Source organism: Oryctolagus cuniculus, chromosome 4, assembly GCF_964237555.1.
Source record: "Oryctolagus cuniculus chromosome 4, mOryCun1.1, whole genome shotgun sequence".
In the NCBI taxonomy this organism is placed as follows: Eukaryota; Metazoa; Chordata; class Mammalia; order Lagomorpha; family Leporidae; genus Oryctolagus; species Oryctolagus cuniculus.
Genome location: NC_091435.1, coordinates 159,321,547 through 159,340,328, shown reverse-complemented (window position 1 = coordinate 159,340,328; position 18,782 = coordinate 159,321,547). Strand labels below are relative to the sequence as shown.

Genomic DNA, 18,782 nt, shown 5'->3' with positions numbered 1-18,782 from the left:
TACTATTATGGGGGTGGGGATACAGAAAGAAATCCTAAACAAAAAAGGCATTTTATTCAAAGTTCCATGATACATTTGAATATAAATTCTATCACTTTCCAACTCATAAAAGAAGAGCTTTGCAAAATTCAAGTACTTAATGTCACTGTAAGTTTAAATGTTTCCACAACAGGACTAATATCATTCTTGATTAGCTTCCTATCAGAATCCTTATGTTAGAACATGCGTAAAAAATACTAACTCAGTAGATTATTCCTAATTGCATTTAAAATCTCCATTATGTGGGTATCTTAGGCTTACCGCTGCTGGTCAAATGTTGTGAAAATTAAATTTTTTGACACTATCAATGTGAAAATTAGTTAGTATATGACTAAACAAAAACACTGCCACAGACTTCAAATAAAGACCTACATCAAACATCAAAGACAGGCATGCCTTTTAAGGGTGGACCAAAGTACCTAGGGGTGGGACTGGAATGCTTCCTGGCCAGAGCTTCATTCTGAAAAGATTATGAGGTCACTGACCTGGCAGACTCATTCAAAATTAAATTCTCCTAGACTTCCTGTCTACCTAGAAATTCCCTGACATCCACAGATAAAAACTTTTTCACAATAGACTTATGCATTAGGGGGTTGGGTAAGTGGGGAGAAGCGCCTTGGATGAAAGAGAATGATTTTTAAAGATGGAAGCTATTCCTTTGAACACTGATTTGATATTCACTTTGCTATATAGTCAAACTTTTCCTACAACATTTCTTTTAATCATATCATTCAAAGGTAGGGCAGCAGTGTCTAAAACTGTATATAATGCTGTTTTAATTTTTTTTTAAATTTGTTTTAGATTTTTGAGATGGAGGGAGGGAGGGAGGGAGTTGGAGACAGTAAGCACTCCTTCTCAGCTGCTGCATTCCCCAAATACCCACAGTGGTCCAGGGCTGAACCAGGCCAAAGCCAGAACACAGTCTAGGTCTCCCAAGTGCCTGTCAGGAACCCAGTCCCTTGGGCCATCACCACCACCTCTCAGAATCTGCATATGCTGCAAGCTGGAGTCAGAGGCCAGAGCCATGAAATGAACCCATGGACTCTGATATAGCACACGGGTGTCTTAGCCACTATTCCAAACACCTGCTCCCTGACATTACATTAAGGACAGTGGAAGCTGCCACACCTGGCAGTGCTGTTCCCCCTACCCAAATACACACGGAAAGGAGCTAAAATCTTGCTGGTGCTCTCTGCTCCTGACATGCTGTTGCAAGGCTGTTTTGGCCTGGAGAAAGGGATGTCTCTTTTATAATTTACACAGATGTTAACAAAGGCTCTGAAGACAACCATGTAATACCATATTTCACTATGAAATAAGATGTACCATTATTTTATAAAACATTAACAGAAAAACTGCCGAATGAAGCCATCATCCAGTGATTTCTGACATAAAAATATTTTATTCTTATTAAAAAGAATCTCAAGTATTATAGATCACTCTTAAGCATGTTAAATGATTATGGGCACAACACATTAATGATTAACTACCAAAGCTTCTTCACAGCAGACCTCAACTCTTCTGAATCCCATTTCATATCACACAATCCTGATGTTGATGAAAAACGCTTCCCTTTCACTTGCTTTCATCATCTGTTTATTTCTTAGTTATTTAAATACCTGAAAAGTGGCCCCGGCACTAAGTCAGTGATAGACAGACGCAGGACACAGGTAATGACTCAACCCTCAGCAAAGGTCAGAGCGCTCAGAGAGGGAGACAGAGCGGAAAAAGAAGAGACTGAAAACTGGGTCAGTTAATGGCTGTGAACAGGATAATGGCCAGAAAAGAGAACTGTAGAGGTGACTGGAAAACTGGAAAGAACTGTTTCATTGTGAAGGAGTTTAGTGGGCCACACAGGAACTACATATTTCATGATTTTTTGCTATTTAATTATTAAATTTGGTTTGAAATAGATTATTATGGATATTTGATATATTAGCAAAGAAAATTAAATAAGACGCAAACACAAGTATGTCGTGGAAGCTTTCTCAAACCACATTCCTCTAAGAGCAGAGGAATCAGGAGACATGGCCCAGACTCCCTTATAGTGCCGACCAGGAAGGAAAACTCGTCATGGATAAATATAGAAGAGAAGATGATCTGTCTTGCTAGTTCTTTTTTTTTTTTTTAAGATTTATTTTATTTATTGGACAGAGTTTTAGAGAGAGGCAGAGACAGAGAGAAAGGTCTTCCATCCGGTGGTTCACTCCCCAAATGGCTATAATGGCTACAGCTGAGATTATCTGAAGCCAGGAGCTAGAAAGAAACTTCTTCCAGATCTCTCTCTTGGGTGCAAAGGCCCAAGGACTTGGACCATCTTCTACTGCTTTCTCACGTGCATTAGCAGGGAACTGGATCAGAACTGGAACAGCCAGGACTTGAACTGGCAGCCAATATGGGATGCCAGCACTGCAGGCCAGGGCTTTAACCCTCTGCACCACAGGGCCAGTCCCGGCTAGTTCTGACTTTCAAAGCTCACTATGGGTTAAACAGAGAGTGTTGATGTAAAAGAAGGTTCATAAAATAAGCTTTGTAAGGATATTATAGGGGAAAAAAAAAAGGCAAGCTCAGCATCCTGAGAAAGGGCACCTTAATTTAGTATACTTACAACTATGCTTCATACTAAGATTTTCTTTCCTACACAGGAGGGAATAAGCATACATAAAATGCTTCACATGGGGGCATGTGATGCAGCTGGTTGAGCCAGCATTCCACATGAGTGCAGCAGGATGGCCAAAGTCCTTGGGCCCTTATACCTGTGTGGGCGACCCAGATGGAGCTCCTGGCTTCAGCCTGGCCCAGCCCCAGCCAAATGGGGAAGTGAACCAGCAAATGGAGAAGGATCTCTCTCTTTCTGTAACCTTTCCAACAAATTAGAAAAAATTTTAAAATGCTTTATATGTGTTTATGAGTACTTAGGATCAGAAAACCAATCATTTTCATCCTTAATACTTTAAAGTTATCACAAAGTTAGAGAATATGAAATAACGTTACCGTTATTAAAAAATTACAAGTGCTTTTGTTTCTGGGGCAGATTAATTCTGTATATCTAGTATTTAATTTAATTACAGTATTTAATTTTCCTTTTTAATCCAGAAGTAATTCTGTATTCTTCTTTAGTGCTATGTTAATAAGATGTAAACAAATACATTCTGCCTGATTTTCACCCTGATTTCCTGGTCCTCTTATTAGTAATGTAATGAGTATAACAATATTCCAGATCTTCATAAAATGCACTTAACATTCTTTTACTCCCAAGTAAGTTTTACTTTTGTAGCATGCATTTCATGGGGCACACTGAAGTCCAAAGTTATACTCAAAAATACCACGGTACTTCAAAAAGTTTGTGGTAAATTGAAATTACATGTAGGAGTTTCAGCAGAGAGCTGGACTGGAAGAGGAGGAACCGGGACTAGAACCTGGTGCCTATATGGGATGCCAGTGCTGCAGGCAGAGGATTAACAAGTGAGCCACGGTGCCGGCCCTCACCCTGACATTTTTTAAAAATGGACCTTTCAAATAGCGCTTTGGCTACCATATTCAATTAACATTTAAGCACTAAATTGCTGTTAACATGTTGAAAGAAAATCGCTTAGTGATAAAGCTTGTAATAAAAATAAGCAGAACACCCATAATCATATATTACAGTTAAGGGTATCAGCTTGTCTCAAAAGCATTAACTTTTACTCAAACAGAAGCAGTATTCTATCTAACCTACTAGTTTCAGGGAATATTAACTGTAGAATGTTGAAAATTATGTTTTCAGTGTTCAAACAAAATGGGTTTAATTAATATTATAGTTACATATAATGCTGAGGATTTCTTTAAAACACAAATGAAAAAGAAAATGAAACCTCTCCCCTTTTCCTTACAAAAGAAGTAGCTTAGAAATTTACATATCTTAGACTACACATATTCCTGTATTTTACATCTTGGGAAAAAAAGCAAGACATGATACGCTTCTATTAATTAGCTCTTCTCAAAAGTTGTAAATTTACACAAAGAGCCCACTGATGGGCTAGGTTTTTCATTTACTCTCATTCTCTTAAATCTCTTTCCTTTGGGCTCAGTAGCTTGAGAGTATTAAACAAACCAAAACTTGGATCAGTGTTTTTTTTTTTTTTCCCCCGAGACTGAATGGTGTTTCAACATTTAGCTATCACATATTCTGGTTAATTAAAGCTAATAATATGTCATCAGCCCACATAAATCTGCATCAGTTTACCTAAAAATAAAAACACCCAATTCATATTGCCACACCATCCTCAAAAAGCACGTACATCTACTGTTGACAAGGGTCCAGAGCATTCACTTGCATTACAACACTTCATGGGAACACCCGAGAACTCCACCACCAGTTATCTGGATCCCACTGACTGCAGGATGCCAGCTTCACCTACAGTAAAACTTAACCAGTTTACTTTCACAGTGTTTTCTTTCTTTAAGATACAAAGTTTTTATTTATTGTCATTAAGTCAGTCAATGCGTTATAGGGAAGTAAAGTGGTAATATAGAAATTCAGTTGGCGGAAAAGAAAGACATACTCATGAGAATACTACTTTGATACACTAGAGTAACCCACGTTTCTGGAACAGTCCCCTGAGGTATAGGAACTGGCTTTCACTAACTGTTGAATGAACAAACATCTAGGTACAACATGTTTACTTTTTTGCTTCTATTAACATCGCATATCTGGACAGGGTACCTGCTGAAGACACCAAAGCTGCCAGTTACCATTCGTTCTTTTGCGTCTGCACACAGAGGATCTCCAGGGAAGCTTATCTTGCAGCACTGCACTCAGAAGGCCAGACACCACTCCCGAAACACAGATAAAGCTGCCGGAAACCAGTTTGACTGAGTCAGATATTTCTCAACATGCAATGTATCCAGACCTGCTCTCAAATCAGGAAGGGGCCTCCCCCAACTCCCCTTCTGTATACTCCCCTAACACTTGCTATAAAAGTTCTTGCAAGTTTCTTTTCAGGAACTGCACCGCCCCGCTGTCTCCTTTCTTGTCACAAATAACTAGTCCTTTCCTCTGAGCAAGCCTGGAGTTCAGGCTAATTTCTTGGCAACACCCCAAGCGAATGGACCCTGTGTGTCCTAACATAACCAAGAGTCATGCTATCATGATGAAATTACAGACCATCTATATGATCTATTAATTTCATTATCAACTGCAAGAAAAAAAACAACAGAACAGGTCTGTGCATTGCTGTTATCTGGAAATGAATCTATACATGTAAATACACTTCTACAGGGTATGTGGTGGAGGGACCTCTTAAATCTATTAAACTTAACACTCGAAATTGAGAAAACAACTAAGCTGGGAGAGGATAATAGTAAACCTTACAAATTACTAAGCTGGTTAGAATAAGAAAGTAAAGAGAAACGCAGACATATTAAAGTTGTGAGAATTCACAGTAGCGGTCCCCCCCCCCAAAAAAAATGTGTATCTGATACACTGATACATGAATTAATATAATAAAACTTTCTAAATGTTAAAGTTGAAAATCATCTCACCTTATGTCAGTCTGTTTAAAGTCTAATGTTGTAATAATTTTTCAAAACTTGCCTTTAAATTCTAATACTATTTGTCATAATTTTTGGTTTTCCATTTTATTCCACATTTTGCCTGTTAAACATGAAGAATGTTGATACAAGTAAATGGTAATCTGTACTTTAAGGCACTTTTCAGCCCACAATCTTAAAGCATTAACTAATTAATTAACAAGGAATTATTTACCATGCATTAGGGTAATCAGGATTAAGAAAGATAACAACCTTTCTTCTCTATTCATACCATTTCACAATTTGACGCTGCTTGTGATACAGTTACTATATTTGAAAAAATATAGGGAATATCTCACAGAAATTACTGGAAAGCTGATTGCTGTGTATAGCTGGAAAAAATTTATCCAAATATTTGGAATTGAAAGTTGTACATTACCATGTGATCATGATTAGCGGAGTTGGCTCACATGGTTTTAAGTTAGATTATTAGATTTAAAGGTGGTTTTACATAATGAGCTGTTTGTGAGAGCTTATTTAGTAATCTTACATCACAATCTCCTATTTATCAACTTGTACTACAGTATGTGGGTCAACATGGCCACATTCTTACTGAAAACACTTTGAATTAATTTTAATTCCTAAATAGACTTTATTTTCACTAAGTATCACAAAATTGCATTTCTGCAAATGTCATCATTTATGACTGCAAGATAGTCAGACTTAGGTCCCTGACCTCTAACTAGCTGGGGTTAGTAATTCAAATAACACTACTTACTGAGAATATGAAGGTATTTCAAACAAACAGATTAATGCAAATAAAGTGGTTTTAAGTTACTAAAAACTAGCTTATACTATTTTATTCTTAAAACAAAGCTCTACATTTTCAAAGTGTTGATAAATCAGTAAATTTCATTACACTACTGGTAAGACAGCTTCATTTTTTATATATATATAATGTTATCTAAGAGAAGATCAAAATTAACAGCTGTCGTATAACTGTAGCTCAAGAGGCATCTGAGAATCTTTAATGATTAAAATCTAGCCACGGTTAAGTATAGTAAACTGTACTCATGTCATTTTCCAAAAGCAACAAAAACTGGCAACTACATTTGCATTGAGAAGGATCTTTAAATAGCAAAAATCTGTGCTCCCTGCACCTGAGACTCACATTAAATATCACGAGAAAGCATGAATCTTCAGTGCAGAGCGATGACTTTCAAACGGTGTTGCTGGGAGTTGCTGAAAGGCCTCCTCTGTGCCCCTACTGTTCACTGAAAGGAGGAAGCGGTCTTTCAGCGAGAACGGCTCAGCTTTCTATTTCTGTTTCCAATACAGCAGCCTAACTTTTACACGTTCTAGACTTTTACATCAGATTTTGTTTGAGCAAAGGGACCCACAGGTAAACAAACAAACAAACAGAAAGCCAAAGAGCAGTTTAAACAATTTAAAAATTGATCATTTTTCCTTTTCATCAGGTTTTCCCTGGACCACTGTCCACTGAACACTCAGATACCTGATGGCCACACACTATCAGTCACACTAGGGATGAGAGGTGGGGAAGCGTTGAGGAGAAGAGGGGAGAGGAAGAGATAGCATTGCTGTGAAACTCACGTGGAGTATTATCAGCCTATCCAAACCACTATGCAGTAGCCTTTAGAATGTCCGGGGAAGATTAAGAGGTACCACTTTAATACAACAAAGTTGGTTTTCAAAACACATGCAAATATCGGCATTATTTCAGTACCTCTCTTCTTCTCACCTTTTCAACAGTAGGACAGTGAGAACAGAGCACCATCATTATCTTTGTTCACATGTTCACTGCTGCTGATAGCAATAACAAAAAAAAAATCTTTATGGACTGCTTTCTTTCAACGAGCTTTAAAGAAGACCCAATTCTATTACTTCAATAAAAGAAAAAGAGTGGACAGCATTCCTAGATTGTAGATTGCTTTTTCAATGCCTCACCAGTTCCTGGAAATGTTAATAGTCTATTAGCATGTAAAACTCTCCAATTAATTCACAAGGTCTATTAAACTTCCTTTCCCCAGAATTTAGACAATGCATTTAATTTTATGATATAAATAAAATACATTGACTAATGTATCATGACATCTTCTGAGTATTTATAATTTAGCAAAAAATTTTCTAGATGATTCATAAACCATATATTCAGGAATTCTTCCTGTATCCCGAGAAATTAAGATTCTTTTGGAGGAATGAAAGCTACTTTTCTTTAGCTTTCATAACCAAATTTTTGCTTTTCTATCCTACAAACAGAAAAGGTTTCTTCCTATGGTAATTTATTTGTGAGGAGAGAGAAGAAGTAGGAGCAATAATTAATAAAATCTGGAGAAAAAATACATCCTGTTTTAACGTGGAATAAAGAGATTTATATCATGCGAGAATAAAGAATGTGGATACAAAAGTTAAAGTACATACAGGACAGCTTTTCTTCATTAAAAGATAAAATAATAAATGTTCTTAAAAAAATAAAAGATAAAATACACATTCAAAAATTTACTTGCTTTTTCACAATTCATCAATACCTACCTACTACATGCAACATGAAAAAAGCTGACTAGCATTTTCATTTAAGATCACCTCATGGATTTCAAAAAAATGTTAGGCACAGTTAAGCAATAGCGTATTAATTCCATGATTAATTACAACAGTATAAATCATGTAAGGGTAAAGACATTCTGGACAGACCTTAGTTTGGATTATAGTTTGGTCTTCAAAGGTAAGATAGTAAGTCTTTAACTGACAAACGAGGAAAAATGAGAAGGGCAAATAATGGAATAGTTAATACAACTTCAATAAACACAAACACAAAATGAAATGATACTGAGTTTCAAGCAAAGCAATTTCAACATCACTACCCCACTGTAAATGGAGGATTCTTATTTCAGAGGAACTGGAAGGTTGGCTGGTGCCAACTACTCTTTCAGGGATTCCCCTGTTTCCTGGCTCTCCCTGGAAACCTTAAGGTAAGCATCTTTAAACAGCCCACTAGGCATGGCATGAGTGGACCTCAGTTATATTAAACAACAGAAAATCCTCTTCAAATACACATAGTTCTGACTTTTTCTTTTCCTTTTATTCTTGAGTCATGAAGGGTAAAAAATTTCAGTGTTTTTTTTTATACCAATGCTTGCCTAAATTTCCTTGTCTTATCTCAAGCAAAAAGCTAAAAATCTTACTTTACTCTTCACCTTCCAATACCCTTAAAATAGACCAGATTAATTGCACGATTTTTCTAAGAGACCACTTACCCCATCTCACTCTGCTGCTATGAAGCTCCCCCTGACTCTTCACTGTCTCTCTACAGTTTCTCAACATGAAATCTGCAGGTTATCCGATGCACAGTCTCCCATACGTTTGTTAAGATACAATGGCCAAATCCACATCTATTCAATCAAAAGCTCCAGCAATAGAATGGAACATTTCACAAACTCTGCTTATATACACAAGCTTGTAAACAAATACAGTGAAATACAGGACACCAACATCAAGACTGACAAATAACGTGGGCCAAGAACTCTTCTAAAAACTTCGTATGTGGATGAACTCTCTTTATCTCCATAACAACCCTTTGAGGTAGGTGTCCTTTATATCACCCCAAGACAAACAAAGTGAAGAGAGGTTAAGTGACTTGCTGTAGATCACATCACTAGAAGATGGTAAAGCTATAATTCCATGGCAGGTAGTCTGCTACTAGATTGATTCTCAAGGATTATATAGAGTATTTCAATGTATCATTTAGAGGACCTAAGTCTCAAAACCCAATCTTTCTAGAATTAATTTTCTGATTGCAGAGGTAAATAGAACCTATGACAGAAACTAAGCCAAGAGGACATTCATCACGTTACCTGATAATAAATCCAGAACAGCAAACTTTAGAATCAGTTGTTGAAATCCACTAAATAACTCGGTAGAAGTTTGAATGGAATTGAATTAAATCTCTACATAAAGCTGGAGAAAAGTGATTTCTTGATGATACTGCCTTCCTAGTTATGAACACAGAAAATCTTTCCATTTATTCAGTTCTTCTTAGATTTCTTTTACCAGAGGTTTGTGATCTGCCTCATATATATCTTAAATATTATCTTGCTGAATTTCTATCTAAATGATTCACTGAAATAGGGTAGTAATATAAATGATAGTGTGTTTTTAATGTAAATTCCATGTTTCCATTGCTGGTATAGAAAGCAGGTGATATTTGCACATTAATTTTATGTTCTGCAACTCTGTTGTCATTACTTATTAGTTTCATGAAGGCTTCTGTGTTTTGCTGTTGATTATTTTGGATTGCTATGTAGACAATTATAGACTTTCATACAGATGATCTATGAAGACAGTTTGAATTCTTCCCTCCCAATTAGTATACTTTTTCTCTCCTTTTCCTGCCTTGCTGCATTAGCTAGGAATTCTCTGTTAAGGGAGTGAACAGAGGAGACATGCTTGTCTTATTTCTGGTCTGAACAGGATCTTAGTTTCTCATCATTAAGTATAATATTTGCTGTAGGATTGTGTAGTTGTTCTTTATACAGTTAAGGAAGTTTCCTACTATTCCCAGTTTGCAGAGAATTTTCATCATGAGTGGGTATGGATTTTTATCAAAAATGCTATTTTTATGCTATTTCTGCATCTACTGATGTGGTCATGTGACTTTTCCTCTTTAATCCTTAGCATGTTGATGAGATGGATTGCATTAACTGATTTGTGAATGTTGAACTAGCCTTTGATATTCAGTAAGTCCCATTCAGTCATGGTGTATAACTGTTTCTAAACATTGCTGGACTGGATTTGCTAATACTGTGTTAAGGAATTTTCCATCTATATTCATTAGATTGACCAATCTGTAGTATTCGTTTTCCTGAAATGTCTGATTATGGTATTAGTATGACGTCAGCCTCCAGAATGAGTCAGGAAGCATTTCTTCTGCTGCTATTTTCTGAAGAGATTGGTATAATTTTCTGAAAAACTGCTGTAATTTCTTCTTTAATATTTAGTAGAATGTACTTCTGGAATGATCTGAGTCTGGTATCTTCTGTTTTGGAAGGTTATTAGTTACTGATTCAATTTCTTGGATGCATGTCAGCCTATATGGACTTTGCATATTGTCTTGTGTGTTTTCACAGATTGTGTTTGAAAGAACCGGACTATATTACCCAGGTTTTAAGTCTGGGGACATTCAACTGTTGACACTATTTGTATTCCTTTATTAGCCTTTTAATGTCCATGAGATTTGCAGTGATGTCCTCCCTTTCCTTTCTGTGTAATTTGTGTCTCCTCTCTTTTGTTTTTAGTCTGGCTAGAGCCTGTTGATTTTACTGATTTAAAAAAAAAAAAAAAACAAACCAGCTGTTGGTATCACTGATTTTTCTTGCTCAATTTCATTGATTTCTGCTTTAAATTTTTTTTTTTTTAAATGTGTTTTCTTGGGCCAGTGCTGTGGTGCAGCGAGTTAAAGCCCTGGCCTGCATATGGGTCCATATGGGCGTTGGTTTGAGACCTGGCTGATCCACTTCTGATCCAGCTCTTTGCTATGGCCTGGGAAAGCAGTGGAGGATGGCCCAAGTGCTTGGGCCCCTGCGCCCACGTGGGAGACCCGGAGGAAGCTCCTGGCTCCTGGCTTCAGATCAGCGCAGCTCTGGCCTTTGCGGCCATCTAGGGGGTGAATCAGCAGATGGAAGATCTCTCTCTCTCTCTAACTCTTTCAAATAAATAAATAAATCTTTAAAAATAATTTTGTTTACTTTTGATTACTTAAGAATTAACTTGCTCCTTTTCCCTTAGTTTACTAAGGTGGAAGCTTGGGCTATTTGATTTTATATCTTCCTGCTTTTATTTATTTTATTTTATTTTCTTTATTTATTTTTGAACAGGCAGAGTTAGACAGTGAGAGAGAGACAGAAAGAAAGGTCCTCCTTTTCCGTTGGTTCATCCCCCAAATGGCTGCTATGGCCAGCGCGCTGTGCCAATCTGAAGCCAGGAGCAAGGTGCTTCTCCTGGTCTCCCATTCGGGTGCAAGGCCCAAGCAGTTGGGCCATCCTCCACTTCACTCCTGGGCCACAGCAGAGAGCTGGACTGGAAGAGGAGCAACTGGGACAGAATCCGGCGCCCCGACTGGGACTAGAACCCGGGTGCTGGCGCCGCAGACGGAGGATTAGCCAAGTGAGCCGCGGAGTAAGCCCTCTTCCTGCTTTTATAATGTATGCTTTTGATGCTATAAATTTCCCTTTAAAGCACTTTTTACCTTTAATTTATTTGAAAGAGTTACAGACAGAGGGGAGAGAGGGAGAGAGAAAGAGAGAGATATGTTGCATCTGCTGGTTCATTCCCTAAATGGCTACAAGGGCCAGGGCTGAGCCAGGCTGAAGACAGAAGCCGGGAGCTTCTTCCAGGTCTCCTATGTGGGTGCCTTGGGCCATCTTCCATTGCTTTCCCAGGTGCATTAGCAGGGAGCTGAATCAGAAGCAGAGCAGCTAGGTTTTGAACCGATGCCCATATGGAATGCTGGTGTCACTGCTGGATGTGGGGAGCAACTCGGACTAGACTAAGCTACTGGAATTGAGACTTGTTCTATGCATCTGCTCTCCCACAATATGGCGCTGGGAGAGAAGAAAACAGCTTCTACACAGCTGCCTCCAGTTCAGCCAATAAACTGTAGGACTTGCTCCTGATTGGGGGAGAGCAGCGTGCTCGGCGTGTGGGCAGCCGAGTTGGGATTGGCGGGGGAGGACTATAAAGGAGGAGAGAGACGGCATGCACCAGGGAACATCTAAGGGGAACATCTAAGGGGAACACCTGTGCAGCCCCCGAGAGAGCCGGCCGGCGGTGTGCCGCTCCCCTGCGGAAGTGGGGAAAGTGGCCAGGGGGAACCGCCCTTCCACGGAGGTGGAAGGGACGGCAGCCAACCCGGGAAGAACCAGCAGCAAACCCGGGGAGGGCCGAGCAGACGAAAGAACAGCGCAGGGTCCTGTGTCGTTCCTCCATGAAGAGGGGGAGCGACATAATGGTGCCGTGACTCGGATATGAAGCCTAGGCAGGGTTTAGTGTCGTTCCTCCACGAAGAGGGGGAGCGACATAATGGTGCCGTGACTCGGATATGAAGCCTAGGCAGGGTTCACTGTCGTTCCTCCACGAAGAGGGGGAGCGACAGCTGGAGGTTAACCTGCTATGCCACAATGCTGGCCCCTAAGCACTGGTTTTATATCCATGTATTTTTTTTTTTTTTAGAATTATATTGTTTATCTCTAGGCATTTAAAATTTTCCAGCTATCTTTCTGTCATTGATTTCCAGTTTAATTCCATTGTGATCTGAGAGCAGACATCATACTTCATGGTTGAGAAAGTGGTTTGTCTTGGCAACTGCTTCACATGAGCATGAGAAGAATGTGTATTCTGCTACTGTTGGATGAAATACTTGAGAAATTTTAATCATATCCAACTGATTGATGGTGCTATTAGGTTCAACTACGTCCTTACTGATTTTCTGCCTGCTGGATCTAGTTTGTTAATGACAGAGGGTTGCTAAAGTTTCCAACTTCAATAGTCATCTATCTATTTCTTCTTGAAGTTCTACAGCTTTTGCCTCATGTTTTTTGATGCTCTGTTGTTAAGGAACATACACATTCAGGATCTTGGAGCACTGACCCTTTCTCGTTATGAAATGCTTATCTTCTTATGAAATGCTTTCTTTGTTGTAAAGTCTGCTATTTATGAAATTTAGGTACTCTTATTTTTGTTTAGTTAGCATGATGTACCTTCCTCCTGTCACTTACTTTTAATCTATGATGTGTTTTCACACTTAAAGCAGGTTCATGTAGACACATATAGTTGAGTGTGGCTTTTGATCCGTACTGACAACCTTGTGTCCTTGAATTAGTTTATTTAGGCCACTGACATTCAAAGTGGTTATTGATATGGTTCTATTACCATATTTGTTATACACTGCATTTGTTGTTCTTGTTCTTTGTGTTTTTTTTCTATTCCTTCTCTGCCTTCCTTGTTCTTTGTGTCTGTCTTCCATTCTTTCTGACTTTTGTGGTTTTAATTTAGCAGTCTTTATGATTCCATTTTCTCTCCATTCTTAATCAGTTACACTTTTGTACCATTTTTAGTAATTGTTCCAGACTTTGCATTATACTTTTACGACTAACCCAGTAAAATTTCAAATAAATAATCATTTATTTATTTATTTGAAAGGCAGAGCAACAAAGGTTGGGGAGGGTGGAGAGCAAGAGCATGAGCAAGTGAGCACTACCTTCTTTTTATATTTTTATTTTGTTAAAAAAAGATTTATTTATTTAAAGGCAGAGAGACACAGAGAAAGAAGTCTTCCATATGCTGGTCCACTCCCCAAATGGCCACCGATGGACAGAGTTGTGCAGGCCAAAGCCAGGAGCTTGTAATTCCAGCCAGGTCACCCACAGGGTGGCAGGGGCCCATGGGCCTTCCCAAGTGCACTGGCAGGTAGGTGGGTCTGAAGTCAACTCTGACATGGAATGCCAGCATTGCAAGTATTGGCTTAACCCACTGTGCTGTAACGTCAGTCCCTCAAATAAAAATATTTCAAACAAATATATATCACTTCATAGGTAGTGCTAGTACTTTATTTATTGCAAGTCAAGTCTGCTGGCGACAAATTTCCTTAATTTTCTTTTTCATCTCAGAAAGTTTATTTCCTCTTCATCTTTTAAGGACCACTTCACAGGGTACAGAATTGTAAGTTAGAGGGTTTTTTTTCTAAGCATGTTAAATATTTCACTCTACTTTCTCCTTGTTTGCATGGCTTCTAAGGAAAAGCTGGGTGTTAATGATCTTTTCTCCTTTCTCAGTAAGCCTTCCTTCCCATCCTGGTTTGACTACAGATTTTTTTTAATCTTTGATTTTTCTGATGTTTGAATATATGCCTAAGTGAGATTGGCGGGGTGGGGGGCTATTTTGGGGCTTTCTTTCCCCATCTAGTGTTTTCTGAGCTCCCACAAGTGTGGTTTCATGGTGTCTAACAACAATCTGGGGGAAAGAGCTTTTCATTATTCCCTCAAAACTCTTCTGTTCCTCTCTCTGTTTCTTGTTCTTCCGGTACTCCCAGCAGGCACGCAACTGTCCCACAGATCTGGGAAGTTCGTTCAGTTTCTTTTTTTATGAGCTTTCCCATTTTGTAAGTTCCTTCCTTCCTTCTTTTTTTTTGACAGGCAGAGTTAGACAGTGAGAGAGAGAGAGAGAGAGAGAGAGAGAGACAGAGAGAAAGGTCTTCCTTTTTCCATTGGTTCATGCTCCAAGTGGCCCCTATGGCTGGCACGTTGCGGCCGGCGCGCTGTGCCGATCTGAAGCCAGGAGCCAGGTGCTTCTCCCGGTCTCCCACGCGGGTGCAGGGCCCAAGCACTTGGGCCACAGCAGAGAGCTGGACTGGAAGAGGAGCAACCGGTTCTAGAACCCGGGGTGCCGGCGCCGCAGGCGGAGGACTAGCCTAGTGAGTGGCCGCGACGGCCTCCATTTTGTGAATTTCTACTGACCCGGACTCCAGTCCTTTCCTCAGCGGTGTCCAGGTCTCCTAGTGAGCCCTTCCAACCATTCTTCCCTTCCGCTAGCGCTTTCCATCTTTAGGCTTCCTTTTTTATTCTTAGAATTCCCATCTGTCCACTCACACATTGCTTATTCTTGCGTGACATCTACTTGATCCCTAGAGTCCTTAGCATCTTAATGAAATTAATTCTGAATTCCAACATCCCTGCCATATCCGAGTCTGCTCCTATTGCTTGCTCTGTCTCTTCAACCTGTGTTACTAAGCTTTTAGGATGCCTAATTTTTGCTCGGCGGCGGAACATGACGGACTGGTAAAGAAACAGATTTCAATGGGGCTTTAGGAAACAAGGTGGTAAGGACAGGGGCGGGGTGGGGGTGGGGGACATTCCATAGTCCCATGATCAGCCTCGGTCTTCAGTGAGCAGACAGAAACTGCCAGCGGAACAGCTGCTCCTTAGTCTCCTCCTTCTCCCAGGGGGACAGGATGGGCAGAGTGGGCTGCAGCCGACCACCTCCCTTCCCTCAGGCACGCTGGACTCCGACGAAACTCCAGAGTTTAGGTTCTGGGAAAACAATTGTACTTGGGTAGGCCTTGCTGGGAACAACAATGTTCTGGTGTGTTTAAATATGGTTCCTGCGGGAAGCTTGCAGGGATTCTTCCCAGATACTCACTCTGAGGACCTGACGGAGCTCCTGGAGATGGTCTCGGAAAAGCGGTGGTCATGACCCGCCTGCTGGTCACGCTTACGGTCTAACCCCCAGGCTGCGTGCGGAGCCTGCACCGACGCACCAAGGCCAGCGCAGGCTCTCCCACGCGGAGCTGATGGCCTCGGAGGTTTCTGCTCCTCTAACACAGGATTCTCAGCGCCTGGCTGTCTTCCCCGTGGGGGCAGTGGTTCACCCGCAACTTCACTTCTCCGACGGATCTACAAGTTAGCGACTTCTCACTTGTTTAGCTCCCTTTCTTGCTCATGAGAGGATCTCTCGGCTCAGAACTGGAAGTCTCACTTTTAAAGGAGATGTGCTTTTAGAGAAAATGTTGTTGAATCTGTTCTTTTTAAAGATGAGAGAGTGGGAGACAGAGAAAAGTTAAATGGTTTCTCCAGATTATCTAGATCTACGTAAAATCATTAGAACCTGTTTAGACCCTGATGTCTGACTTACCCTCTAAAAAGTAGCTATTTTAATGGTATTAGAGTTATGTTCAAAGAAAAAAATAGTCCTTACCGAGGATATATAAAATGAACATTTTATAAGGAAGTGATTTGGTGCCTGGAATTTGCTTTACAATCTGAGGTATGGTGAGGGCCGTTAGGAATGTAGTTAAAATACGAAGAGGCTGGCGTTGTGGCATGGGGGTGAAGCCAACACCTGGGACACTGGCATCCCATATGGGCACTGGTTCAAGCCCCAACTGTTCCACATCGATCCAGCTCCCTGCTAATGCACCTGGGAAAGCAACGGAAGATGGCCCAAGTGCTTGGGTCCCTGCTACCCACATGGGAGACCCAGAATAAGTTCCTGGCTCCTGGTTTGGCCTGGCCCAGCTCCAGCTGTTGTGGCCATCTGGGGAGTGAATCAGAGGACGGAAGATCTCTGTCTCTCCCTCTTTCTGTAATTCTTTCAAATAAATAAATCTTTAAAAAATGTGTTTATGTATTGATAACTGATGGGAGATGTGAAAACAATCCTTACTAATTTCCTCCTGTGTGTATGATTTAAATTCTCCATAGTTAAATGTTAAAAACATGGTACAGTAGAAAAGAATGAAATAATTGTTTGTTTTGACCTCAATTATCCATTTATTACTACTGAAAGAACCAATATGATTACTGGATGGCTTGTTAAGTACAAGCATTGAAGGTTGATATCAACTTTAAAAATTACTTGGTGTCTGAGTATATCAGCTAAATCACAGAGACAAAATAAATTCTATTAACTATAAACCAAACTGCTTTTATTGGCATGAAATTCAGTCATCATATTATTTTAACATTTTACAGCTATCAGAGTACTTTAGCTCTAGTTAGGATCAAATTGACAACATTTTATATATTTAACTGTGAAATTCATACATAATATATTAGCTCAATTTGGTTTTTTATTCTTAAATGAAATATTTTGCATGTAGTAGTAGACCTTTCATTAGTGGTATAATTTGTGCACAATTCTAAAAAGAATGCTCATTAACCCAAACAGTATGATTAAACTATCTTTTACTTTAGAAAGACCCCTCCCCCCAAAGAAAGCCATCAAATTCAGTATCAATTATGGCACATACAGGAAAATCAGAGGTGTTCAGGTCAGTTGCTCTCCAATAAGAAGGCTGCCCACTCTGCCAGCAAAGATACCCCTGCTGACTACTTCTTTTAAGGCTGACAGTAGATAAATGAATTCAGTTAGGAAATCATTTGTACCTTAATATGATAACTGTAAGCCTCTACTCTCTTCATTAACATTCTACTAGGAAGTATGTGATTTTTCTTTTATTTCTTTGGCATCCCTGGTTGAATATAGAAAAGAAACTCCTGAAAGTTTTATGTCTTATTCAATTTGGTATTTCCTGTGGAGTCTGGCAGAGCAAATAATTGCAGAAGTGGGATGATCAAACATTACTTATCTTTCCAAATTAATCAGGGAACAAAAACATAAAGGAAAAGAGTATTCACTTACTCTTGGCACTCTCAGTGTCTCCTGCTTCTGACTTGAGATGTCAAAGCCTAGACTCAAGCACTAGGGAAGCTTGGCGAAATAAGCCTCCTTGACAGTTATAAATGCAAGAGGGCTACTGAGCAAAGGGGAAGCTGGAGACGCTGTGTTCAGCATCCCACTACAAAAGCAGGGTCTTCAACCCTGCTGACGAAGAGGCAGCATCCGATTCTGTTTTACTGAACTTAGACTGAGGAAGAGATGTGGCATTTATTTCTGTTCTTACTGATAACATTTATGTGTACCATAATAAAGACTTCATACATTTTGAAAAAATGTAATTGCCTACATTCCAAGTTAAGGTATATATTTCAAAGCATCTAATATCTATTGCAATAACTGATATAGAAATTAATATATCCACTTACCATGTATGCATTTTACAGGCTATAGCACTAGTAATTAAAATAGTTATAAGGGAAAGGAAACCAAAGACTTTTATCTAGGCTGGAACAAAATAACTGTCATCCTAATAACAGACAAACAATTGTGAACCCTTAAAACAAGGGTTATGGCAGAAATAGACAAATTCTTAGTTTAACTTTTGATCAAAGGTTATGTATATTGAGGAAAAAAAACAAATAGCAAAGGTCTATTTTTATATCCTTACAATTAAGATAAATAATGAAAATGTAAGCTAATTCTAGTTAAGGGTTTTTAAAATTATTTTTAACACACTTTACTTTGCATTGCTAATATACTGACCTCCAAGAAAGCTGCAGGGTTAGAACTTGAATAAACTTGCTTTAGTTAATTTTGTATGTACTTGGGAGAATAAAACATTACAGCTTCAGAGACTATAATTCTTTGATTATGAATATTGTGATTCCTTAACACACAAAGAATATTTGTAACAGCTTCTGCACACCAAGGGATCTTCATTATACAAGTAGACACAAAGAGTAAAGCCTTTTGGGGCTGCCGCTGTGGCGCAGTGGTGAAGTGGGTTAAAGCCCTGGCCTGAAGCGCTGGCATCCCATGCGGGT

At 39.3% G+C, this 18,782-nt stretch overlaps 1 protein-coding gene across 8 annotated transcripts in view; it reads right to left on the bottom strand.

The window, feature by feature from the left end:
* Positions 1-18,782, bottom strand: part of UBE2E2 (ubiquitin conjugating enzyme E2 E2) — a 388,098-nt gene that overhangs the window by 164,909 nt on the left and 204,407 nt on the right. For 2 of the 8 annotated variants that reach the window (XR_011388222.1, XM_070072854.1), the window contains one exon: positions 4,745-4,874. The exons of 4 other annotated variants lie outside the window; for them this stretch is intronic. Coding sequence is in view for 3 of the 4 variants with exons in the window: in XM_070072854.1 (XP_069928955.1) it covers positions 4,745-4,776 (32 nt within the window). In the remaining variant the exon portion in view is untranslated. Of the gene's footprint in view, positions 1-4,744; positions 4,875-6,721; positions 6,832-15,759; positions 16,136-18,782 lie in introns of those variants that run through there. 2 more of the 8 variants (XM_070072855.1, XM_051858871.2) reach the window with 2 other exon arrangements.